The sequence below is a fragment of the Anser brachyrhynchus genome (genome assembly GCF_964034855.1).
Source record: "Anser brachyrhynchus genome assembly, chromosome: Z".
In the NCBI taxonomy this organism is placed as follows: Eukaryota; Metazoa; Chordata; class Aves; order Anseriformes; family Anatidae; genus Anser; species Anser brachyrhynchus.
In genome coordinates this window covers 31,070,324-31,097,310 of record NC_137697.1, presented here as the reverse complement: position 1 = coordinate 31,097,310, position 26,987 = coordinate 31,070,324, and the positions used below count along the sequence as shown (strand labels likewise).

Below are 26,987 nucleotides of genomic sequence, written 5' to 3'. Positions count from 1 at the left end.
TGTTTCTATAATAAATTATTCATAAAAAGAAAAGAAAAAAAATCTTAGCTAGATCAATATCTCTGATTAAAATTAGAGATGCCCCTCTATCTGCCCAAGATAGCTAGCTACTTGCAGAAGTTTTTAGGCAATTTAAGACTGCTGCCAGCAAAATGCATCAGATCTGAAATGTCATCGTTGCAGCAGCTACTTACCAAAACCTGTCATTTCTGAATACACTGAAAAAGAAAGGTGTTTGATGGAACAGGTGCCAATACTTTCTTATAATATTTACTTAAGTGAGGAAGTAGAGAAATATATTTCAAATACAAATGTATACAAATATCAAATGCAGAAACAACATCAGACTTAGGGGAGATGTGTCAAAGTAGTATACAAAAGAAAAACATCCATTAATTTGCAAAAAGCAAAGACAGACACACAAATGCAATCAGCACCAAGCTGTTTATCTCCAAAAGCTGTACAGACTACATCAATGGTGCTACAGGGTGGTTAGCTTGGTTGTTTTGATTCCTTTCTTTTTTTTTTTTTTTTTTTAATAATCCTGTTGCATTGCTCTTTTATTTGCGGCACATTGAACGGTATGAGAAAATTCTATATAAATCTATGTAGGATATGAAAAACAGCCCTTCTCCCCCAAAATATTTATGTCTAAAGGATATACCTTGCTTTACTTAATTAATAAACAAGTTTGTTGCTCAGTTGCTCCTCACCAGTCTCTAAGTTTTAGGTCAAGTCTTTCATTCTTTTTTAGACACAGGAGATTTTTTTGTGTATGCGCTACCATGCACACAAATCCTGAATGACAGAGTAAAAAGGATTTACTCCAAGGGAAGAGGTCACTAGGATGAAAGGTAGAATCTTAAACACCAGCTAGACCAGATGTTTGTAAAGGCAGGCTACTGCTGTTCCTCCAAGATGTAGCGGCCTTTGTCTGCTGCACCTCCTCCAGAGTGTTTTGGCTTAACAGATGTTTATAGATTCAATATTTTAACATCCATCTATCTTAATCTCCTTGCTCCTGGTATACCCATGACACTCTGTTCTGCTGTACACAAAGGGATAAGTGATGAAATCTCCGTTTCTGTGTAGTCGATGTAAAACTCCCAGTGACTCAGCAATGCCTTTTACCATATGCCCTCTTCTCAGAAACACGGCTGCATGGAAGACCCAATGGATTCACGCAGGAAGCTCCTGGAATAGCCTATTGCTCCCCTGCATCACAACAACCCTGTGAGGAGCTTCTAGCAGAGTCTACAGGAGAGTCACGCTCCCACTGAAACTGGCAAATGTGACAATGATATTTCTGTTGGTGGCTGTTGCTACTGCACTGCCACAACTCTAAAATGGTTTATACACTGTTAGCAGATTAAATAGAATGTATTTCTAGGCAAAATTTGAAAATGGGATATAACTCTGGCATTCTTGAAATCCTCTTCAAGTACTGAAAACCTTATTTTACTACTTATGTTGTAATCCAACTATAACCAATATAAATATCCTTCAATGTGTTAAAATCATATTTGCTTTGAAACTTCCCATCCTAAAACGCTGGCACACAAAAGCATCACAGTGTGTATGGAAATTTCTTTAGTAGACTTGATTTCAACAAATTCCTTTTCTTTTCTCTAAAAAAACTTCCTACGGTAGGTAATAAAATACGGTCGCTCTACTGCACAGCTCCAGTACAAAGTTCCATTTCAAAATCCAGCACTGCTTGTCTGAAGGTTTTAAAGCAAAACGTTCTTCTTTATCTCAATCATGAAAAATATATAAGATAAGCAGTACTTGTTGCAAACATAAACCACAACAGAACTTTTCAAAACATTTGTAAGCATTGAGTTAGGCATTTGTGATTTTACACATACTATCAAATATTATTATAACATGATAAACATATTTACAATATCCAAGTCAAAATTTATAGTCAGTCCCACCAATCTTGACTCTGTTTTGTTCACTCGAATCAAAACCTACCTCTGCCTGAAGGATCACAGAAAACAAAGCTAAAATTAATATAAGTGGTATGCAGCTATTTGAAAATATGAAAGCTGTATACCAATTCTAGACTAAAAAGCCAACTCTACTGCATACTTAATGTGATCATATAGAGAAAAGGCCAATAATTCCAAATCCTTAGTGAAAGTTTTCTTCTTGCAAGTGCTTTATGTTGTTGCTTATTTAGTATTCCAGACAGGAATACATAATACAAGTCTTTGGTGATTTAATACCCTATTTCTAAACTGAAACAAACACCCCTCAAATGCAAGAAAAAGTTATAAAACGTAAAAGTTGTCACTTATTCTTCTGATTTTTTTGTAAAATCTACTGTATCACTCAGGTTTTTTTTTTCTTTAGCCAAATGTGGTTATCAGCAGCAGACTCTGTTTCACAAAATATCAAGTAAATGAAGGTAATATAGAGGACTTTTTGCCAGTGCTTTAGCTAGTTGTTAGACTTCAGTAGCCTTTAGAGACCATTAAGTACCCTTTGGCTAATTGGCCAATGGTAGATTAATCCTCTTTTTATTCTAGCAGCACTATTTTAACACCCCTTGCACTCTGTCAGTGTAGTATCTGAATGACAAAATAATATTGTGCATGAATAATAAGCAGAAAAGTTAAATTAACATTTCATGTTTCAGATGCCATACCTATGTGTCAGGGAAAAAAAAAAAAAAAAAACTCCTTTAAAGCCACTGACATTCAACTTTTTTAAACAATCTCATGTTGACATCTTATTGAGGTGAATCTTCCTAATTACTGCTAATTGCCTATCAAGAAAAAAAAAACCTTTCCTTGAAGTGCAGTTGTCTAGCATAGATGAACATAGCTCCAGTGTGCATAGTAAAGACAGGCATGACACTTGAGGTGTGCTACATTATTATGAGGTCATACTAAATATGGTTTGCAATGAACAAAGCAGCTTTTAAGGATGTTTAAGGCACTGAGAATGTCAATCTTTCATGAAGTGTTTAAATTAGTTCCCAGCAGAGGAATACAGATATCAGCATGCAGATAAGAGGCATATTTTTCATCTCAGTTATTTTAGTAAAGAAAAAAATACAGTTGTCCTATTGATAATGTCACTGTAACACAATCAGAGTTCATCAGCTTTACAACAGTAAAGCATACACTGTTATCTTCAAAACAGCCATTTCACACACACAAAATGCAAACTCAACTATTCTTGGAAATGCAGGTGTTATTGCCAACAAATAAAGACTCTTATAGAAGTCTTTGAATGTCTTCCTAATCATGTGTTAGTATTGATCAAACACAAAGAGTAATCATTGTTTATAAAGGCCGTTTACAAAGGCCTGTACATCACTTCATAAAACTTTTAATGTAATTTTAATGTAGCTACTTTGTATCAAAATGAGATTCATAAAAAATTTAAATTTACTCTACAACTTAAAAAAGCTTAGTGTTACAATATTTGGTCTAGCTATGGCATTTTATGAAATGAAAAAAAAATATATGAAATTAGTGCAGATAGGTCCACTTTTTTGTTTTATTTTTATGTTTGTAAAGGACAATAATGCCCCACAGATCAAGACCAAAGCATTTACATCTATTCCAGAGAAACATATGAACACTCATGTATAAGTGGATCATTCTAGGCCCAATTCTCCAACAAATCATCTATTGTTATATGCAACAGAGAAGCCTGAGTACACAACTGCATATTGTGCACAAAATGGTTTCTCAAATTATGGAAAATAAGGGAAACTATAATAATCTAGGTAACAATTTTTTAATATGATGAAAATGTTTTTGAAAAATGTCATCTGTATAAAACAGCAATTCAAAGTTAAGGTTATTGACCTGCAGCAACTCAATTTCAGCTTGCATTTTCGATCAGTTTCAGTTTTATATCTCTGTATGAGTAAACACTGCTGTATCCCATGCCTAATTTCCGTATATATTAAGAACGCTATCTTGCTTTCATACTAAAGCAGATACATCACTCCATCTGTCCTTGCAAATTTCAAAGGAGTATAAGAACTATTAGCCATGTATGTAATGCTATTTATATAAGAATTTTCATTATGATCAATTATATGATCTCAACTATGTACTTTAATTTTTGTAGGAATTCAGTTTCCAGTGTGAAGATGCAAACTGTCACAATATACAGATGTTACAATTGGGTAGGACCTTGCCTAAAGGCCTTCACTATTCCACATAAAGAATTAAAGAACTCAAAAAAATATATATTCCTTAAAGATAAAAATATTTGAGATTAAAGTATTTTATACAGTATCTTAAACAATTAAAGTTTAACTTATTTGAACTACTTCTACACAGAGACAACACCCTAGCAAGCGAGTTGTGAAGCTATGGTGGAAATAGAAAACCAGTGTGTTTCCAGGTATTTACCATTGCTAGTTAAACAAATACACACTGACTTAGGTCCTCCAATACCTAATCTGCCTGAACCCCTTAGCTGCTGGTATATACAAATAAAGACTTCCATCAGATGTATAACATTTGCTGCAAAATACCCACCCCCTTGTAGAGACTAGAAAATTTTCAATGAAGACATGGAATCCATGCACTCTTTTATAGTTAGGACCAGGTTTTACTGCAAGATTTTTTGCAGCGTTACACAGTATTTATCCGATTTTCACCAGACATGAGAGTTGGGGCAAACTCATAAAGCTCAAAATTTGAATTTTTCATCTAGGGTCAGGGATAGTGCTTGCCATATTCCCCCTGCTTACTCTTAACACATCTAAGCACTGCAAATGAACTACTTGCATGAGAGCCAGTCAGGGAATTTCACAATCCCTACAACTCATTACGAATTTAACAGCAGCAATACTAAGTATTCATATGTTTCAGATAACACATACAAATATGCTGCACTAAAACTCATTGGGGGAAAAAATTAATAATGCTTCCATCTGTTTTCCGTATAGCTCACATAAAATAGAAAGAAACCAAAATGAAAACGCTATTTTAAAGACTGTTTTTGAACTTTCTTTTTATTTATGTGTTTATTTCCAAAAGCATACAGCTTTATATCTTTAAAAAATAAAAATTATTTTAAAAGAAAATATAACCAAGAAAGAAACTAAACAGCTGAAAGAATGGTGAAATATTAATTTAACCTCTCCTCATTTCCATCTGTTTTAGAGAGTGAACCATTTTCTATTGAAATATTTCTGCATCTCAATATAAGTGGGCAGGAATTCTGTGCTTGTAGGGAAAGCTGTTCCATCTACCATACTCTGGCCTCATCTTTAAATATTGCTCTCATTTACTTAAATCTCAAGTTTTAAGCTGTTAAAGACTGTTTTCTGTAAACTTATAGAAATCACTTTTAAAAGACACAAAGGTTTGGAGTTGTCATATGGGTATTTTGAGATAAAAATACTAAAAAATACTAGAAAATATTCTCAAAGGTGGGTTGCAGTATTTGAGAAACAAAAATTATTAATATAGGTGCAGGTTTGAATTTATACAATAATTTGTAACTGTTTCCACAATCAACAGAAGCTGAAAAAAACGTCCTCAGGAGCTTTATTATTATTATTATTATTTCATATGGTCAATTATGTAAAAGCAAAATATTTTGTGTGTAGATTAAATTAACAATTTTAATTACTGGAAATGTTCAGGGTTCTCACAGAGCAGGTCAAAAATAAAGATACAAAACAAAGGGCTGGAAAATGAAAGATACAAAAGTCTGGAACTTCTCTAGTCATATAAAGGTAATACAGTACAAATAATAATGTATTACTTGTTGATTTTCCATGTAAGAAAATAAAGGCATATTGCTAGGCACTTCTATGGGGTATGAGGAAGTTGATAACAGACATTGTGAGGGGGGGATATCAGGATCGGAGATATTTTTCAAAATCACTAATTGCATTAAAAATTAACTCTAGAATGTATTGCATTTAATTTAAAACGGCAATTCATCCCTGGATTCTCATAAATGTACCCCTACAGTTTTATCTGTAATTTGTATTATATGTTATCATTGAAACCCAAACTAAAACAACAGACATAGGTGAACATTTTGGGGTAAAGTATTCCTTATATTATATATTAACTTACTGAAGAGACCTTAAGGAGAAGAAGATATATTTTCTGGCTAATACGTAAACTGAAATATATTTTCCCTATATCATAATTATGATCAACAGTGTGACTCATTTGGGTGATTAATTTTTTTCACATACATGAATAATTTGAAGACAATACTGTGGTTGTGCCAGATCCCTGCAATCCAAGGACCCTGCCTGAAGCAGATCTACAACTGCCATCTCTTAGTATTTCCCCCATTTTGTTCTGCTTGCATCACTGAGATAAGAATATACAGGTTGACTCATACATTTCTCTTTGATGCACATAACAGCCCAAAGATCACAGGACCACCTTTGAATCTCCAAATGAACAGGAAACTGTGCACAGGCACAGTTCAGACATCAAACAGTATATAGTCTTTTCCAGTGCCTGTGAATCTCATGAGACATGGTATGGCTAGCCATACAGTCTCCATTACCAGGAAAGAACTTCTTGCCACATTAGGCATCAAAGGTAGCCAGAGTGACGTAAAATGCACCTGAATGCAACACAAACTATGGGAAGAGTCCATGACTGCCTCATTAATTGCCACTTAGGCAATTAATGACACTTAGGGATAACAAATCAGATGGCGCAGAGCATCAGCAAGAAGTACTAACATTATCCTATCTTCTCTAGCAGTAGGTCTAGGAAGTCCAGGCAGTTCAGGCACACATACCTGGCTTCAAAAGTACAAAAACTCTTCCCTTAGGGTAAAAAGAGGTGTATTGTTGTCTGACTTCTGTAGGGATGCCAAAGAATCCTGTGAGCCATTATTCATTGTCTGCAACAACCAGGGTCCAAGACAGAGAAAAATGAGGCTAATCACAAGGAAAGAATGCTACAGAAAAGGAATCTCATGCATAGAACCCAAATAAGATTTTTAATTTTTTTTTGGTCTCAAAAGTAGTCTTAGTTCTTAACACATTTCTACTGTTGTTGATGTCTTAATTCTTTGCTCCTAATCCTTTATGCCCAGAAAGATGAAAAAACATCAAATGAAGCCTGAAGGTTTATATGTCTTCTTTGGTATAGCAATGAGAGAGGCTGTGCTTTTCTGGTTTGTACTCCTGGCTATGGATATGTTTTCAAGTGAAAGGGAGTAGTCAGGACAACAAAGTATGAGCATTATTTTTACAGACACAAACTTAACCAAGAGATTGTGGGAATGAGAGCCAATTCCCAGAAGACCAGTTCTTCTTCTTCATTAAACTAGAAGGAGAAATCTCATCATGGGATCAGTAGACAAACATGGTCAAGTACAGGAAATTGATGCTTTACAAAAGACCTAACAGTGCTGAACCAGTGAAGAAGATTTACCTGCTTAACTCTGGATGAGCTCAAAAAAGTTCATACCTAGAGTTCATAGAATATCAGAATCACAGAATGGTTTGCGTTGGAAGGGACTTTAAAGATCACCCAGTTCCAACCCTCTCTGCCATGAGCAGGGACACCTCCCAGGGACACCCATCCAACCTGGCTTTGAACAATTCCAGGGATGGGGCATCCACAGCTTCTCTGGGCAACCTGTGCCACTGCTTCACCCCCCTCATAGTAAAAAATTTCTTCCTAATATCTAATCTAAATCTACCCTCTTTTAGTATAAAGCCATTACCCCACATCCTATCACTACATTCCTTGATAAAGTGTCCCTCTCCAGAGTTCTAGGATATACTTCCTTCTGACATAATTACCCCAAGAATAAGATGTGGGAGCTGTTGGTATGGGCCCTTCTGGTTAATGATAGGTATTACTAGAAACCAAAGAATAATAAACTGCATGGGAGAAAAGGTGAACTTGGTATTCAAGGAATAAAAGTTTATGGAGAATAGCTGCAAGCACTATTGTTCATACTCTTCAGTATTAAGATATGTTTCCTGTCTTAGGTAGATAAAAAACAGTCTTTCCATTTTGAGAATGAGAAGAGGACAAAAAAACTAAGTACTGCAAGACCAAGACTGGAAATGATGTCACGAATATGTTAAATTTAGCACTTGCACAAAGCAATGTAAGTAGACTACCCTTGAACATTTTGGTATAACTGCAAAAATGCCCATGGCAGCCTTTTGCAGTTCTTCAGTGCCCTCTGAGTGAGAACATTTGTCATAGATATCAATAATCCTTCTTAAAAAAGTAAGTCTATTTCTTTATGCCTTACCTTAAAAGAGACAGAAGCACATACTGAACATTAGCCTTTTAAAATAATCTTTTACACATTGGAAGGGACCTATTACACTCCATCAGTGATTATCATTGATCTGTTATTTCAGAAATTACTTTCCTCGAATCTTTTCTCATAGGTAGCATCTTCAACATATCTTAAAATTCCTGTTGGTTTCTTCCAATATGTATATTTTAAGTGTGGTGCCCCAAACAAGATACAGCATCTCACAGAATGCCTTGCCAGTGCTAAGTAGCAAAATAAATATCCTCTGTGAAATTCTCTGTGAAAAATAATGCTTGATAAGCTGTGAATGCTTCTACTATGAAGACTGGTAGATTTGATTTGCAGGTGGCCTTCATGCTATGAAATACAATCTACATATTTCTCAGAAAGGAACAATTGTATTTGGCCAGCCTGCAGACCTTTGCAACATAAACACATGTATCCACACACCAAACCAAACCAAAGCAAGACAAAAACCAATAGACAAACAAACAAACAATAACTTGAGTGGCCACTCAAGTGATTAGGTAAATCTTGATTTGGTATTGTGAAATTCAAACTACAGAAATTATCTTACAGAAATAAAATAAATCAGTTATAGTTGGAATATAAAATAGCAAAACTCAAACCATAAACTTCAACAACACCTGTTTCCTCCTTCTTTAACTAGCAACTATATTTTTAAATCAAACGATCTAGAAAACTTTCTAAACATTTTAATGTTTAAAATTGAAACCGGTGGCTAATGTAACAATAATCATTTTTCCTTCGTGTCTAACTTTCAGATTGTTATTGTTATATCTCTCCTGGAAACAGAAGGTTAAAAATAATAATTGCATGGTTTTGTGGTGGTGTTGTTTTTCACACTTTAAAACCTTTTTATTATTATTATTATTATTATTATTATTATTATTTATTTTTATATTTTATTTTTAATGAGAAGGTGCAACATCCAATTCGCAGTTAACAGTGAATCTGCAGCTGAAACACTACTTACCAAAAATGCCTGAAAAAGTCACTTTTGACCCTCTACTAATAGGTAAATAGCATATGGCAGCATGCTTTTTTATTATTTAACTTAATTTTCATTAATTTTTATGACTTATGCATTTGTTAACAAAACTGGGCAGCCTTATTCAATCATGATTTATAAAGAAAGAAAACATGCAAATATCAGTACTTTGGCAGAAACAGTCACATGCTTTGTGACCACTCTTGCTTCCTGACATCCTAATGACAAACATGCATTGCCACATCTCTAAAGGCAAAGTGAAGCAAGAAAAGTTATATTCTTTAGAGAATATAAGCAGAGTTTCCTAGCTGGAAGCATACAAGAACTGTCATTTTCTTTTACAAACAGAAATTACAGACTTGCAATGTTTAGATCACCTTCACTGACTTAAAATACTGTTTTCCCAAGTGACCTGAAATACTGAGTAAAACAACAGTACAACTGTATTGTACAGGGTGTTCCTAGCGATAATCATACTTTTTCAACATCTGATATAAAACACAGACATTGTTTTAACAAGTAACACTTTGCCTGACCTAGAAGATAGGACAAAGGAGTAAGAGAGTCACGTCCAATTCCTCATGGATTCTCTGCTTGGATCCTGGTTTTTGCACAGTTTACCTTATGAACATGATCCGAGTGACATTTCACAAATTCCTGGATAAATGTTGCTACACTCTGCCAGCAGAGAGACAGGCTGTGTCATGCACAGATCAATAATAGCACTGTGTTTCATCAGCCTCAAAATCAAAAGTGCTTCATCTGGCAAAAGCCATGGCCCTTGAGGATCTGACATATATAAACTGAATACCCTACACAGGATGTCTACTACAAAATCTGCCAGTGCAAAGACAAGTCTGGAGATACACAGTGAGTATATGTAAATAAGAAAATACATTTTTGTATATATAAAGAAGTTTTTAACTCCTTTTTATGAAAAGTAAGAACAAATATCACAAAGAAGCTGCTGAATAATGGAAATGACACTATTTAAAATTTTACAATTCTTGACAAAAGAATAAAAACACAGTCAGGACAGCCCGACAGTCAATCTTTTGCGGCATTTACTATAGCATGCAGTATCTTTTGAACCGTATACAGTAATATATATTATAGTGTGCACCAATAAAAGTACAGTATATTTAAATTATACTTACAGCCTTCTTAGCAAATTAATCTTCATTAAAAATACAACATGACAATTTTTATTTTCTTCAGGGAATCTACTCGAAGTAGAGAAGACTGTAAATTACAGGAAGTATGCTTCCTGTAGTTTCAGGCCTCAATACAGGCTTTTATAATGAAATAATGGAAATGTATGTTTCCTACTACTTAGCTTTCCTCAACATTATCTTAACCTTATTTGTCAAAAGAAAGCTTCCAAAATGTTTCACTTTAAGTGCATCATCTCTAGTTTTTTAATTGAAATCGTTCTCTATCAAAATTCCTTTCCGTTGTTTCTCATAGTAAATTCTGTTTTTTTTTTCTTCTTTTCTGCCAAAGTTTTTACTTTTCACAAACAATAAGTTGAAAAATAAGTATTTGATGCTTTGGAAGCCAAGCCTGTAACAAAGAAGGGTCACTCAAAAAACGATTAATCTGTCCCCAATTAGAATTAAATGCTTTCTCCTCTAAGTATTTCACTAGTACCTCACTAAAAAACTGTTTCCTTAGTCAAACTTACATCTGGACTAAGGAATATGAAAGAAATATTTTTAAAATTGTTATCTAATTTTATATATTCAGATTTTTCCTCATCAAGCTATGTACTACCTAAATTAAAAGCTGAGACAGGCCCATATGGGAGGGTCCAAGGAATGGCCAGAGTTAAGAAGCTGTAGCATACTTCCTACTAGGAAAAGCTGACAGAGTTGTGACTGTTTAGCACGGAGACGAGTAGGCTCTGGTGTGATATCTATGTGCACAAATATCTGAAGGAAGGGTTTAAAGAAGGCAGAGCCAGGCTCTTCCCAGTGGTGCCCAGCGACAGGACAAGAGACAACGCACACAAGCTGAAACACAGAAGGTTCTGTCTGTACATCAGGAAACGCTTTTTTTTTCCTGGGAGGGTGACTGAGAGAGGTTGTGGAGTCTCCCTCTTTGGAGATATTAAAAAGCCATCTGGACATGATTCTGGACAACCTCTTCTGGGCCCTACCTGAGTCAGGGAGGTGGAGGGGGGGGGTAGAATAGATGATCTCCAGAAGTTCCTTCCAACCTCGAAAATTCTGTGTTTCTGCAAAAGACCTTTAGTCTTCTCTCAGCTCTGTAGCCAGAGAATCTAAAGGGCTGTACCGAAAAATGTAAGTCTCAACTACGTATACACTACACCACAAATGCAGATTTTCCTTCTTTTTACATTTCTTCTGCTAAAGATTAATTCTCTTTTAATGTTCCTATTGCCCATTATGGAACATTAATTTCTTTTAGGTTATTCCCTTTGTTTCATTATCCATTTTCCCTGTGCCATGACTTGGTGTTTCTGAGTAGTGATGACTTCTTCCTTCCACCATTTAAAGGGGACCAACAGGAAAGCTAGAGAGGGACTCTTTATCAGGGAGTGTAGTAACAAGATGAGGGGTAACAGTTCTAAACTGAAACAGGGTACGTTTAGAAAATACAAATTTGTTCCAAAGAACAAATTCTTCACTCAGAGGATGGTGAGGCAGTGGCACAGGCTGCCCAGAGAAGCTGTGGATGCCCCATCCCTGGAGGTGTTTAAGGCCAGGTTGGATGGGGCTTTGGGCAGCCTGGTCTGGTGGGAGGTGTCCCTGACCATGGGGGGTGGGGGGGTGAACTGGGTGATCTTGCAACCCAAACTATTAAAGGATACTTCCTCTGCCTCAGAATTTCTCCTCTTTACAATCTGATATTTTAAGATCATTATAACATCACTCCTTGGTTTCAATTAGACTCTTATAAAGCACTGCTTTGACGTTTCTTAAATTTATTGTCCATATTTACATCTCTTCTCCACAGCACTTAAATTAAATTAAATGCATTCTGAGTTTTATCACAAAAATACTGTTGCTTAGCTTTGCTCTATCAAGTACATGCATTTCTCCCAAAAATTCTTCCGATAATGAAAAGAGCGTTACTGAAGCTGAGATCTTCCTCTTTGTATTTTTTATGATTTCAGCTCACATTATTAAACATATCCTTTCTCTGTCTGCTGTTATTTTTCCATGCTTCCTACAGAACATTTGTGTTTTTATTTTCTCCCAAAAGGCTACCCATTGCTCAACACAAGTAGTTGACTTCTCTCTAATTCTTCATTTTTTAGATTAATTGTCCAATATCACAGCAGTTTTCTTACTCCAAATCTCATCTGAAAATATATACTATCTAATATTCTCAATTTTAATAACCTGTATTATATCTTTACATTACAAAATTTCCTTAATTCACAACGGTTCCTCAAATTTGAAGCAGCACAGTCATGAATAAGGAGGAAACAATGGTAGAATTGGAAGATATGTAATGGTGCAAAGCTTTGAAATAGATTTTCCAAAACGTGTGAGTTCTGTTAATTTTTGTTATACATGGTTTGCAATGACCTCATATCAAGTATGATTCAAGGATACAGAATGGAAAGAAAATAGAATCTTTTTATTTTTTATTTTTTTTTCAGTCTTCCTTTGCTAGATTAAGGAATCTAGAAGCTAATTTCTTTTTCCTAGATTTTTAAACTGGAGTTACCTTTTAATCTCCTCTTTTATAAACTCTAATTGCTCTCTGGAATGTCATATTTTTAAATCCTTCCCATACGTAAGTCTTCTTCAAGTGATCTTTATTTCCCTCAAGCTCTTCCTTGGATTCTGGGTATTGGAGCTAGACAGTACTCTAGAAGCAGCCAAATCATGCCAAAGTCAAAGAAAACATACTCTCTCTGCTCCTATTACACAGTCTCCAGTTTATATATTCGTGGTGTATAAACAAAAAAACACGCTAGTGTTTATCACAATGGCACTCAGAGTTTATGCTCAACTTACTACCTACTAGGACTCCCACCTTTCTTCAGAGTTCCTGGTTCCAAGGAGACAGCCATTCAGCTTTGCTCAACATGAACTTGGGCAATGTATTGGTTTTCATTATGATGTAATGATTTTCTTATTAAAAACCCTGTTGTGAAGTCATAATGATCTATACTTCTAGGCAGTGTCTGGTGGATAATTGAAAGTTTAGAATAGCTGTCAATGACTGAAGATATCCTCCTGCACTGACTTGGATTTTTTAAGTTGTCACTAATTTAAAAAAAATGATTGAAAGATTATACCTCTAAAACAAACAGCAAAAAGACTGTCATAAATTTCATAGCATATCCAAATGGAACTGATGCATAAGGTGTAAACCATTATCGGGAAAAAAATAATGTTATCATTCATGTGAGGGATCAACTGAAAAATTAATTTCATGGTATGTGAGATTCTGAGCTAGAGAAAGTGATTTAGTACTATTTATATGTACTGATTTAACCTTAAGATATGAATTGACACATTGAGTCTACTCTGTGTACCATGTGACAGTATTTAACCCCAATTCATATAGTACATGAAACATGGTGAAGATCACTGAAGAAAATTAATCGCCATGGCACAGGGACACACAATGTAACTGGTTGTGCTTATAGAACTTCCAGGTACTTTCAGGTCCTAAAGCCATTTTCTTAATCCCATGACCCTTCTTCTTCAACTTATTAGGAAATCCACCTCCTCATATTAGGAATAAAACTGCCTCTTAATAATTCATAGTACATATATTTACCTAACCATACTGAGCACCCTGCTCTACCAATCTTATGCTCCTTATCTCCCCAGAGATGGAAATTTATATAATTGATTAGGACAGGAGCTAAAGAATGAGAAGCAAGGTAAAAGGGTGTATTAGGAGGACAGAGGAGAATCAGTTTATCCTTTAACGTTCACAGTATAAAAGAATGAAAAAGCATTTCCACAATTTCTCATGACTTCTGAAAACTTTTCATATGTATATAATCAGGAAAACTTTTACCTACACTGAGAATGAGAAAAGAGACTGTTAGGTAAAAATCTGACACATTAAACAGGCAATTACATACAAGTGGAGATTCAAACTTGCACAGTAGGATATATGGCTGATAGAAACCAAGACATGTATCTCTTGCATTTTAGTAGCATCCACAGAGTGGTACAAACAGATGTTTGCATAGCGTGTCAGAATACTAACTATGCAATATTAAAAAAAATTAAATAAATGTAGCTACGTCCTCTAAAGTAATTTCTTTCCTGTAATTTCAAAATGCAAAAGAACTTCTCACCACAGAGAGACCTCCTACATGCAAATCTAGAGCGAAAAAAAATATTTTTACCATAAGTATTACAACCTTGGAGGTCTTGAAATTTTATAAAATTCAATGGAAATAAGAATATGCATGAAATGGTTAGTAAATCAATTTCATAGCTAATACTGGCAGTTAGTGTTAATTAATACTTTCGGGGGGAATCCAATGAACAAGCGTAAGAGTACCTTTCCAATTGCAACCCCCACTATTTTTTCCGTAACAATCTGTAAGAAAAACAGACTACCATAGGTGAAATGTAATCTTCCTTTAACAAATAAAGAATTATTCCCAACTCAATGTGCTGGTTTTATTTTTTTGTTTGTTTTTTTTTTTTTGGTGAGACTTGATGGTGAATAAATATTATCTGCCAAAACCATATAACATCCACAGAACTTCATATAACAGACAGAACCCAGTCTAGTTCAGCTTTAATTAAACGAGCAGATCACACTGAATCCAATGAAGATATTCTTATACTGAGTATTTAGTCCCTTTTCCAAAAGAGAAGCAAAGAGAATAACTGTGTGGCTTTTTATTTTTTCTTTCAGAATCTCAGGCAGATGTTGGGTTTTACTTCTTACTGTAATTACAAAGAAAACTTTAAAACTAATTACGTAAAAATATCATGTATAAGAATTTGTACTCTTTACATCATTTTTCTAAAGTCAACAACATAGACAACTGTCTTTGCCTGAGCTGAATTAGAACTAAAAATACTTTTAAGAAGGTATGAAGATGACAAAAAAACACAAAACATTAAAAATAATTCTTAAAGTTGATGCAAAGGGTTTTACTAGGTATTTAACATGTTATTTATAAAGCCCCGTAGAAGATGGAAATCATTAAGATGTTAACGTCTTAAAAAAGTTACCATGAACAAGAGCTGTCCTAAGAAGTACATTAAGATGCAAACTGTAGGAATATGCACTGAGGGTTAAACAACAAAATATTTCCATCAAATATTACTCAGAAGAACAACTCAGCAAGAAAGGAAGGACAAAAGGAAATCCTATTATGACACTGTTAGTTGAGCTTTTCCAGGTCCCACATGGGATGTTATTCAGGAAAATTTTGGGGTTAAAAAATGTAAAATAAGTTCCATTTCTTGTCTAGTAATAAGGTAGGATTCACTGTACAAGGAAAGGTTGATTGAATCACATGAAAGGTGGAGAAAAGTAAGCTACATTTCACATGAAATCAATAAACCAAAAAATTACAATATACCTTCCATATTACAATATTAAATATTAAAACTATACTATTTTCCATACTGTAATATGTATACACATACATATTACTGTATTATACTATCAGGTGTAAGATATACTACCTATATTTGTAACATTACAAGAATATGCTAATCCTTGTGATACAGGTTTTTCCTTTTAGTATAGCAGCATAACATTTAGAATTTCTATATGATATGATAAAATAATACATAGTATTGGTTTTGAGTATATTCTATGAACTTCGTGTAGTCTCCACAATTTTTTATTTACAGTATATTTTTCTAGAATTTACCTATCTGTAAGTTATTTCATTTTGACAGCAATATAAAACAACTCTCATAGTTCCAGTTCATGCCAACTGTTCTCTTTAATTTATGAATGAGACACATTTCCTACATGCAATGTACTTCAACTGTTGTTCATCAATAATTCAACAGATTTATTGTAATTTTTCTTCAGAGATCAATAGAAATGTAAAAGGTATTTTGCTTTATTTTTGTTTTGTAATGAAAGCACAATTTCATGATAAATATATTTTACAGTCTAGTTCTTTAAAGGAACCAACTTCAAAATGTTGTAAAGTTTGCAATGCAACAAACAATAAAAATCTCTAAGATATTTTTGGTTTACATACATTTTAAAAGGGCAGTTACTTGCATGTTTACCATTTAGCAATTCTTCATTTTATTTCCAAGTCAACTTCTCTGACAGAATAGAAAATAGAAATTTGAGAACTGCTTTATATCAGCAGCAATGCTGAATCAGTTATTTACCAGAGGAAAAATTATACAGAGAATTCCTCACTAAAGAACTGGAAGTTTGACCAAATACATTTACCTAGCTAAACAGCTAGTTTATTACATCCATAGTAGAATTTTGGACTAGGAATTGAAAGAGAATTTCAGGCTCACAGTATCAGACAGCTTTGTCTGTCTCTGTTTCTAGCCTTTAGAAGTCTGACATCCCAGCCTGATTTTCAATTTATTAGGCTCAGAAAAACTCTAGTAAACCTAAATGTCACTTGTTTAATTTATGATCTATCGGAATCTATTATTCTCTTTAGAGCCAAGCCTTCAAAAACTGTGGGCAGGGTCCTGAAAAAGAACTTAAAATCCATAGAAGTAAAGTTTGAAATAGATTATAGACAATTTTTTTTCTACTTATAGGCAGTATTGTTATTTAGGTCTGGAACATTGCGGCAAGACCAGGAAGAATGGCTTTCTCTCAAGAACACATAAGCTGAGGGTGTGTTTTGACATTTGAATTGTCTGTTGTGCCATCAAAGAGGTCTCTTCTAGGCATTCTACAAAATTATAACTGCAGTATGACTTCAGAAGAAAAAAATGGACTATTTACATCCAGGCAAGTTTTGAAAAGACCTCAGCCTCCCACTTGAACATAGTTTTATTAGATAAACCTCTACTGTTTTAGATTGTATTTACAAACTCTGGAAAGGTCAAGCAGTATATCCTGTTTTATCATACTTTTAACCCTTCTGCTTTACCTTTACACTTTTTCTAAATTTTAAATATAAGTGGAATAGAAAATGTACTATTTTGATTTTTTTTCAGATTCTGTCTTCACTTCTTTTTGAATATTGTTCCTAAAGATTATAGTTCCTGCAAATTAACCAAGACCATTGCTATTCACAGCAGTCAGGGAAGGATAATCTGTACACTTCTCCAGACACGGAGGAGGGAGAAACTACATTTGTTCTGACACTTTCGGGAACAGGCTCTTCCAAAAAACAGCTTCATACAGTTCTTTGATTGCTTCTTTACAGTCAGTGCCCAGGTTGGGTGGTTGTGACATGGTTTTGCACTGAGGTTTGACAAAGATGTTAAATAGGTATATTTAGCTTTTTTATTATTTATTTTTATTTCTCCAATGGATACATGTAAGATGTTTTAGATGTAAATGTGTCTGGTAAGAATGGAAAGGGGCATTGCTGAACAGGAGAGAAAGAAATTGAACTTTCGTTAGTTTATTTTCAATATTTTATTACCTAAGCCATTACAGCAGCATAATTTACTTTATTTTTTATTTTATTTTATATTTTTAGCTATTTCTATAAATGAAAGTCAGAATTCCTGCATATACTACTGGTGTAACTGTAAACTCTTGCACAGTTTATCTGTAAAAATTTGTATTTATACTTTTTAAATAAAGTATAGTGACTTCAAAATAAAGTAATAAATAAAGTAATAAAGCAGAGTGACTTCAAAATTTTAATTCTTCTAAAATATTTCATAAAATTGTATCAATCAGATATTCTGTATATATGTGTTATTATCTGATGTGCATCTTGAAACATATATTTTTAAGCCACTGGAGAAAAAAATTATTTCATTTAGAAATATGACACTGAATGTATAAGCTTTTGTATGAACTTAATTTAAAAAAGCACAAGAGCTCTGAAATACTTCCGTGAAAGAGGAGTCAAAAAGCTGTAACTTGGATACCAATGAAAGTGTTTAGGTTAAAACTATTGGACATGTTTACAAGAATTTCTAATGGGACAATGTTTATTTTAAAAGACACCAAAAGTTTTCAAAATGCTTATGCGTTTGCTACAATTCTACTGAACAAAAGTGAGAAAGTTCAAAAAGCAGTTTTGACTTACTGATGAATAATTTTAAAAAAAATTAGCTTGCAATTTCAAGCTCATTCCTAAAATTTAGGAATCCTTAAAATTTAAAGAAAACACACACACAAAAATTACAATGTAAATAAATCATAAACTTATAAAATGAAAAACCCCACATAAAAACTTAAGTCAAAGTGAAATCTTTGTGTAAACAATAGTTAAGTCAGTAATTACAATGCATCTAAGTTCATCATCAGTTTCTTCTTTGTTTTGAGGTAAATGAATAATGCTAAGGTGGTTATTACTCATATTTGGGTACCATAAGAAGAGTGAAGACTGATGAATTTGCAGATGCAGCTCGGAATTCTCAGCTGTTCTCTGATAAACTGAGCGGCACACAATAGTCAAGAGAATATGCAGAGAAAGCCACAAACATACTTTTAAAAACATAAAGCTTTTTCTAGCTCTGTTATTTTCTGCTTTTAATGCTTACACCTTTCTGTTCTTGAGATAATCCACCAGATCAACTTTGCTTTTGTCTTAAAAGCAAACTGTATTTAAAAAGCCCAATAAGAGCTCAGGAAAAAGAAACGTTCCCTCAAAATTCAAAGAAAATAGAAACTCCAACAGCTCAAACAAAGTTTAGAGAGATTTTTATAATGCTATAGATGCTATCACAAAAAAATCCCTAGGCTGAGCTGCAGCTAAGACATACAGAGACTTCTAAAAAAAATCCAACTCATCAAAAAAGTAGTTGCATATCTGCAAGAATGCATCTGAAAAATTTTAGTTAAACCTTCCCATCATGCACTCCAAAGGACCTGTCAGTGGTTGACTGGTTGACTTGTTCCCATCTTTTGAGATCCATGTTTCCTGGTGAAGCAGCCTTATACAAGCAGTTTGCAAATGTCTATGGCATTCTGTTAAGAAATGCATTTATGACATCACCTGGGAAACTAGAGATTAGATGCAAAAGATCCTACAGTACCTTTCAGCAGCAGACCTATGAGTGGCCACAACTTTAATAAGATAAACACTAATGACAACCTGCATACAATTTTCCTTTTTTATCAATAAATTTTATCTGAACTTTTCCGACAAGAATGATAACTACTGCATAACACTAATTATCACTGCTCTGCTGTATGCAATAAATAGACTCCTTTTATAATCAGTCACTTAGTGATACAAACGAGTAGGGGGGAATAAATCTTATGAAATAAAAAATCCTGGATTTTTCTAACAATTCCTTTCTGATGTTTTTCCTAAGAAACTAAGGAAATGCTAAATCCCCTTGCTTCTACATTAAGTATCAGCTCCAGCTGTGATTTCTATACACTGATTGCAAAATGTAACTACTGTACTTCTGAACAGACGGTCTTGACTCAGTATTGATGTGAATCCTTGGAGAATGCAAGCTTTGAATCTCACATGTGCAGACACTTTAAAGTCATTTTGCAGAAATATGCACAGAATTGCTTTTGCAGAAACAAAACAAAGCAAGAAATTGACATTACTGCAAAGAGTCTATAAGGCTAAACAAAAAATGAACTAAAATTCAGCATTCCTAACTCTTACAAACAGAAACAAACATAAATACAGGTGTGTGTGTATCTTCAAGAAAAATACACAAAACTATATATGTACATATATTCTGAAAATCAACAGATGCCAGACAGTTCTTAGGTTGTATGAACTGTAAAATGTCTCAATATGAACATCTGGAACATTTAAATCCTAAATCCAGAGTCAATCTTCTAGCATTAGATTCCTTGAGGATTATAACAAAGAACTGAGTGCACAAACATCTGCCCTTGTCTCCTAATGGATTTATTTTCTTAGTTAAATTCAGGCAACATTTCATCCAAGTCCATGACGTTAATGTTTAAGTTACTAAAACGCTACACTTACCTTAGCCCAACACTGCAAGTTTGCTGTTAATATAAAATTACCCAGGAGCATGATTACATACAGAAGTTGTATTTGTATGTTAGTTACTTTGACACTGTTAAAGTGTGTAAGAGTCTCCCTGAATCCAGAGATTGCCTAAATCTTTTACTCCTTGGTTTGTTCCCTTGGTTTTTATCTTCTACCTGTGCAAGATAATTCCAGAACCTAAAGTTAACAGGAACACTGAGGAGAAACAAAGATGAAAATAGTATTTTTAATAAGGAAAAAAATGTTTTAAAAAATAGAATTTCACTTGCAATACCTTAAAACTTCACTTCTAGATAGCAATTTTTATAACAGTAATAAAAACAATCAAACCAAAAAAAAATAAAAATGTGTGCTTTACAATCATTTGATCTGTCTGGATCATGGTTCTCTCTCTAAAACACGCATGTACCCTGCAGTGACTGTGTAGGTGCTTTACCTCCTTAATTTTCACTTGGCAAGTAGCCCAAGCCTCTGCTTTAAATTTCCCACTTGGTAACACTACTATGGCACCTGAAGAGTAATTAGTTATAAGAAAGGGAATTTGAATTGGTTGCTGAGAAGGAAAAAAATATGCATGCCTAATAAAGATTTTTCCTTGAGTACCTGCAACACCATTTATTTAATTTTGCTTAGAATGCACCACCCTTTAAATAGACCATTGACCAAACTTTTTTATTTAAAAAAAAAAAAAAACTTTCCAAAAGAACAGTGAAAGAAAATAGGTTTCTAAGACTATGCTATTTTGCTTTGAGTCAGTCTTTTACATTACAACAACACTTACCTTCATACATTTTTTCTTTTTTAAACACAGTTTCTTCATAATGGCCTTTTTTTAAAAAAAAATTGTTTCCCACACTGCTCTCCTATGGACACCTAAGGTGTAGTCTTCTAGGAAGGCAAATCATGACGATGTCTGAGCAAGTCAAATATCCTATATAAATTACTTATACATAACTCTCTGTGAAGTTTATACTGTCCATGAAGCTTTACGTTATGATACTATTTGTGAGATAGGCAGATCTCCACTGGTTCCAATGACCTTGGAAACTGTTTTTGAACAATTCATTACATATATATATTTATGCAAAATGAGTAACAGAAATGAGGTTTTTCCTTCTCTAGAAATTTGCAGTTCCCCAGCCCTAAGAAAGTGAAAAGTGCTGCTCCTGATACTGCTTCTGCCTTCTGTGCAAAGAGAGAAATGCAGAGAAGTTTGAGGGGGAGGGGATTTGATTTCTTTTTTAATGTCTGCCTCCTTCCAGCAAGTCCATCTGTTGTAGCACTATAATTCTGGAAGCAGGATGTGTGTGTGACCAACAGGAGACAATTACTGCAAAAGTGTTTGTTGATTCAGCTCTATAAAGGGTAGGCCAATCACTACAGTATGAATAGAAAAGAATTCCAGCTGAGGAGCTGCATATAGATTAACACAAAATACATATATAAAAATGAGAATGGGGAAAATCTGTAAGGAATGATAGTATGGGAAAGGATTAAGTAGGAATGAAGACTGATGTAAAGAAGGAAGCTGGCATTTTGGGGGCTGTTAACCAAATAGTTTGTCAGTCTCTATTTTCTTAAATCATATTCTGTAGCTTTCTACCTTGACAGAGAGAGCTGGGTTTATAGAGATATAGAACTGGTTTGAATTCCTTTTGAAAGAAAACTCCAGTTGCCTTGAGCATTCCTTTTGTGGGGCATATGGAAACAGTTTCTCCAGAAGTGACTGCTTTTTATAGAAGGGTGCTAGTTCAAGTGGACTGACCAAATTCTCAGGAAAATTCTCAGACGACAAGCTGAGGGTGAAATTCTCTCCACCATTCAAATAGAAGGAAAATATCACTGTGAAAACAAGTTATTTTTCAGAAGGGCTTATGAAGTGTACTAATAAAATAGTTTATCAGGCCTGTATATAACATCTGATTCAGTATCTCATAGAAAACATGCTAATGTATAACATTTCATAATTTTGATCACAAGTTAAGAAACAAGCAATGTTATCAGAATTCCACAAAATTATAACAGAATTAAACTGAACATTATAAGACACCATAATGAGGAGGACTTTACCTGTATGGTCAATTTACTAGTTTGAAGTCTCTGATCAGCCAAATGTAGCTGAGCTGTTAGTTTTTCATTCACTTCTTTAAATCCCTTCACAGAAGATACTGCTGTCTTTTTTTCATTCTGTAAAACAGCTATCTGCTGCTGCAATGACTTAATTCTTTCCCGTAGTAGAGTAGCAGAGCAGCCTGGTTTCTGGAAAATGATATTTCTCCTTTTTGTTCTGTTCACTAAACATAAAATGGCATGTTACTAATACTGACAGACCATCATAAACAGGATCATTTTTGATGTTCCTCTAGCCCTTCAGAACACTATTTTAGCCTCTAAAATACTTTCCTAGTATACCATACTCAAAACTTCTCAGTAAGTGAACCGAGAAATTAATTCAGTTAACCTGTAAATGTTTGATGCTTTTTTTCTAAAGTGCCAACTCTGCAAACTCAACAAGGACTTTAAAGTTAAATATGGCTCTAGCTTCTGATTGGTATTACCAGAAAAGACTTGGTAACAGATTTTTTAAGGTCTAAGCCAAAATACAGTTCATTTTGTTCCTTGACTGTGTTGGACACAAAGAGAAAGTAGGAACAAGAAACAATGAAAAGCCATATTAGTTTAGTCAACAGATTCAATAGGCACGATTTAGTAAAAACAGAAGATAACTTTACTGACCTAAAAGATGTTTGATGATCACTTTTTGTGAGACAATTTCATTTTAAAACAATGACCTGAAGCTTTGAAAACATACTCAAGTAAATTGAAAACAAGCAAATCATGCAACAAATAGAAACTGAGTTCGCGTAACATAATGGATGAGGTTTTGAAATATCAGGCAGGAATTCTTTGTCAATATTACTTATGAACTTGCCAAAAATATATAATATTCCTACCTTTGCTTAGAAATGATGGATAAGCTGTTATGAGATAGCAGATCTTTTTCCTCTTGGATTGTAACTTTTCCAGGTCTTTATTCTTTGAATGGATCTAAATAAAAAACAGAAGCATGAAGCTTAGCTTCTCTTCCTAATGGCACACCAGCCACAAAACTCCATCACTTTCCAGTTTTAATAAAAAACAACAAAAATTATTTCCAAAAATATAGAATTTTTTTCTGAATTATAATTTGAAAACTAGTTTTACAACACCAGTCCACAAAGAGTACAAAATTGTGTCTTTCCATTAATGTAGAAAAAATAAAAAACTGTTAATCATAACCCCTTCCAAAGAATCCCAAAAGAGAAAAATGGAGTGCCTGTTAATATCTACAGGCTTTTTTTTTTTTTTTTAATAAGGTATGAATTTATTTGTAGGGAAAAAGATGGTACTATCTGAAAGCCTACAATATCCCTTGTTTCAAGATATTTAAATACATTTAAAAAAAAGGAATAGTGATATTATTTTTAGAGGGATAAGATCAGATTAGACACTAATTCTTAAAGGGAAGATGCATGAATATACATGTATCTACTAATGCAAACCTGTGTTTGTACAGTTCAACAAAAATCAACTGCATAGCTTTTAAGTATAAATTTCTATTTGAAAAATAAGGTATTTCCAGAACACGTAAAATGTTCAATGACAGAAACAGAGGCTGAAGAATGAGCATGGCTTACACCAAAATCAATGTACTAGTTCCTTCACTTTTAAATGCTTGGTATATTTTGAAACATTTTTTTTTCTTCTGAAGTTTGCAACGTTTATCCAATTTTTCAATTATTCCAATTAATTTCTATGGGATATCATGCAACACATTTCTGGAAATACTCATAATTAAAATACCTTTTCATCAAATGTATAAGGGTAATTAGGAATGGATAATCTATTAATTGCATTGGACAAAGTACTGACATTCCAGGATAGTTTAGCCATGAATTCTAGATTTGTACCATTGCCACATAATTTGAAGGACAAGAAAATACGATGTGCATGGGGAAAAAAAAAAAAGAGAGAGAAAAAATCTGTCTCTTTTGGGAATGCTCTTAATCAATTACATTTTCTCCTGTGTCTCAAATGCAATAATGGAAACTGGTACTAAGTCCCTACCAGTATGGCTAGAGGACCCTACAGCATGGAAGACATGTAAGAGATGCCAGTGATGGTCTGAGATGGTGACTATATGTCAAGTAGACCCAAGTTCTCAGCTGATAACCATACATAGCTGCAGTGAAAAGACGGCTATCTCCACTCTAGGCCACAGCTCTGCTAACTTAATGAGTTTAGAGAGTGTCAGTGACTCCTGATACTGCACAGGGTACTATGTATTTACAGCATAGGGGGCAAAACTGAGAAAGACTTTGTGCCATAACCAATCTCACCTCCAACAACAGACATAGCTCAGCACTTACAAATTTTGTGTCAGGAGCTTTTCTGGCCTTTTGTGTGAGAATACCGTTACCCAGCTGGAGTGTTTCCCTCAGAAGGGATTTAACATTTTTGTTATCATTTTTGCTGTTTGCAATACCGGTAAAAAGCCTGCTATGGTGCAAGGAACACCAAGAATTGTCAATGCTAAACCTTTTTTCAGTGCCATCTTCCATACTTGTACAATAAGACATGTTTTCAGGTGCTTCTCCTGAACTTTCACTGAAGCATATATACCTGCTTAGCACTCTTGTGATATTTCTTGTGCATGCTCCACGTCCCCCAGTCTTTTAAAGAAGTGTATCAGAATACTTCTGTCTTTTCCAATAGGAACAGACAACAAATGCAATGCAAGCAAAAAGAAGAGGTACTGGCTGTGTCTGCACTACCAGCCAAGATAGCCCAGACTCAGCTGGATGCCCTGTCCTGTACACGTTCAGTTCAAGGTGGCAGGAGATAACAGGAGTAGGACACTATGACAGTGTTTCACATATATCATATACTCATGATGGAATATTGTGTATTCCATACCAACAGATAGTTGCAGAAGGATTTTCCATTTTCCAGATTTTCAGACAGAAAAATAGATCTTCTCATAAAAACACACAATCAAGAATATGTAATGAGACCAGAGAGTTTGTATTCATTTAAAAATTTTGGAACCTTAGAAAAGATAATCTGTTTCCAAACTCTTTATTCTGTCACTGTACATAAACAATTTCAAGGTCATTTTCAAACAGCAGCAAGTTACTCAGTGTTTCAGTATCCCATTTCTTGAACTAAGAACTAATATCGTCTGCTTGTGTTTTAAATTCCATGATTTAAAGTAATTTATTTGGGCAAACACAGGAGGGAAAAATTATTAGACACTTTTCTTAAGTCCAAAAATGAGTCATCTGTTACAGATTGTATGGAGCTTCTAAAGATTGGGGAAACAACCAGCTGGCCCTGTTCTGTCAGAAAGTAGCATATAAATGTTAGGAATGAGACAAGGGGTTCAAATCCCAGAAATTAATGTAAATGGGCTAAGTAGAAGCTAAAAGCACTCTTTGCTCTAAACAGAATCTCCTGAACAGAGCTAGAGCCAAAAGCATCCAAGATGGAGACAACTCTTTCTGAACACACCACATTAACAGAAAGGTGTTTGTGCTTGATTAGTCAGCACACCATTTTGCTAGAGGGGAGACAGGGATGTTGCTATTTCTTTGTTATGGGCTATGTCACCCTGTTCTGTATGGCTTAATGAAGAATTAAAGAGCTTAGTGGGATGTCTGAGGCATTCTTTGTCTTGACTGTGAGACAGCAGGACTAGCTTACAGCAGGTTTACATTTTTTAATCAGCTTTTACACTCCTGATATATCCTCCAAATTCTTTGCAGACTAATTGTTCAGAAAATATTCTAAATGATAATGAAACTCTACCCACTGAATACCTGCAAGCAGATTTTCTTTCCAGTTTACAGTGAGAGTCAAATTAATTAAGAGGGGAACAGCAGTCATAATACTAACTATTAAACTTCAATACTCGGCACAGGAGAACAAAACAAGTTACATTATATACCTTTTTATTATACCGTTGGCTTTTGCCTTCTAAATGAGCAAAGTTGCAGGGCTTTTGACTGTCTTGTATTTGTTTTTTTCCCTGTTGCTTGCTTCTGTCTGGCACAGGATCAATATTTTGCATTGTCTTCATAATCACTGTTTCCAAAGTTTCAGAAGCTGGTATTTCAGAGTCACTAAAATAACACATTAGGGAAAACAAAACAAAATTAAGCTAAACATTAGCAATTTCATTTAAAAGTTCCAAACAGCCAATAAGCAGGCACACAGAAAATACCACATGCAAGAAAAAAGAGAAACTAATATAAAATCCAAACAGTACTAAGTTGACTTATTCAACACCTATTTAGAAATATAGTACGAAATAAATCTCTGTCTTTTCAAGTCAACCCAGACAAAAAGAGTTTCACTATACAGTGCATGGAGTTCTCAGACATTATCTGTTTCTTAAAGAACAGCTTTTTTAGTCTACAAAAGTGACACATGAAGAACTGCTTGATGATAATTCTAGTCTGTGAATGGTGCACTAAGACACACTAAGTTTCCTCTCTCCTTCATTTTCATGTTGGATAGGAAATCAAGAAAATGCACAATACTTCATTGAATAACATTTTGTTTCAATTGAACTTTATTTGTAGCATTGACTGAGACAAACTCAGAAACAGTACTTCA

The 26,987-nt window shown here is 34.2% G+C and overlaps 1 protein-coding gene across 6 annotated transcripts in view; it reads right to left on the bottom strand.

The window, feature by feature from the left end:
• CNTLN (centlein) overlaps positions 1 to 26,987 on the bottom strand; it is a 207,847-nt gene that overhangs the window by 40,901 nt on the left and 139,959 nt on the right. For all 6 annotated transcript variants that reach the window (XM_080574484.1, XM_080574486.1, XM_080574483.1 and 3 more), the window contains 3 exons: positions 26,317 to 26,491; positions 23,285 to 23,378; positions 22,401 to 22,624 (listed from right to left, as the gene is read on the bottom strand). In XM_080574484.1, the coding sequence (XP_080430610.1) occupies positions 22,401 to 22,624; positions 23,285 to 23,378; positions 26,317 to 26,491 (493 nt within the window). The remainder of the gene's footprint in view (positions 1 to 22,400; positions 22,625 to 23,284; positions 23,379 to 26,316; positions 26,492 to 26,987) is intronic.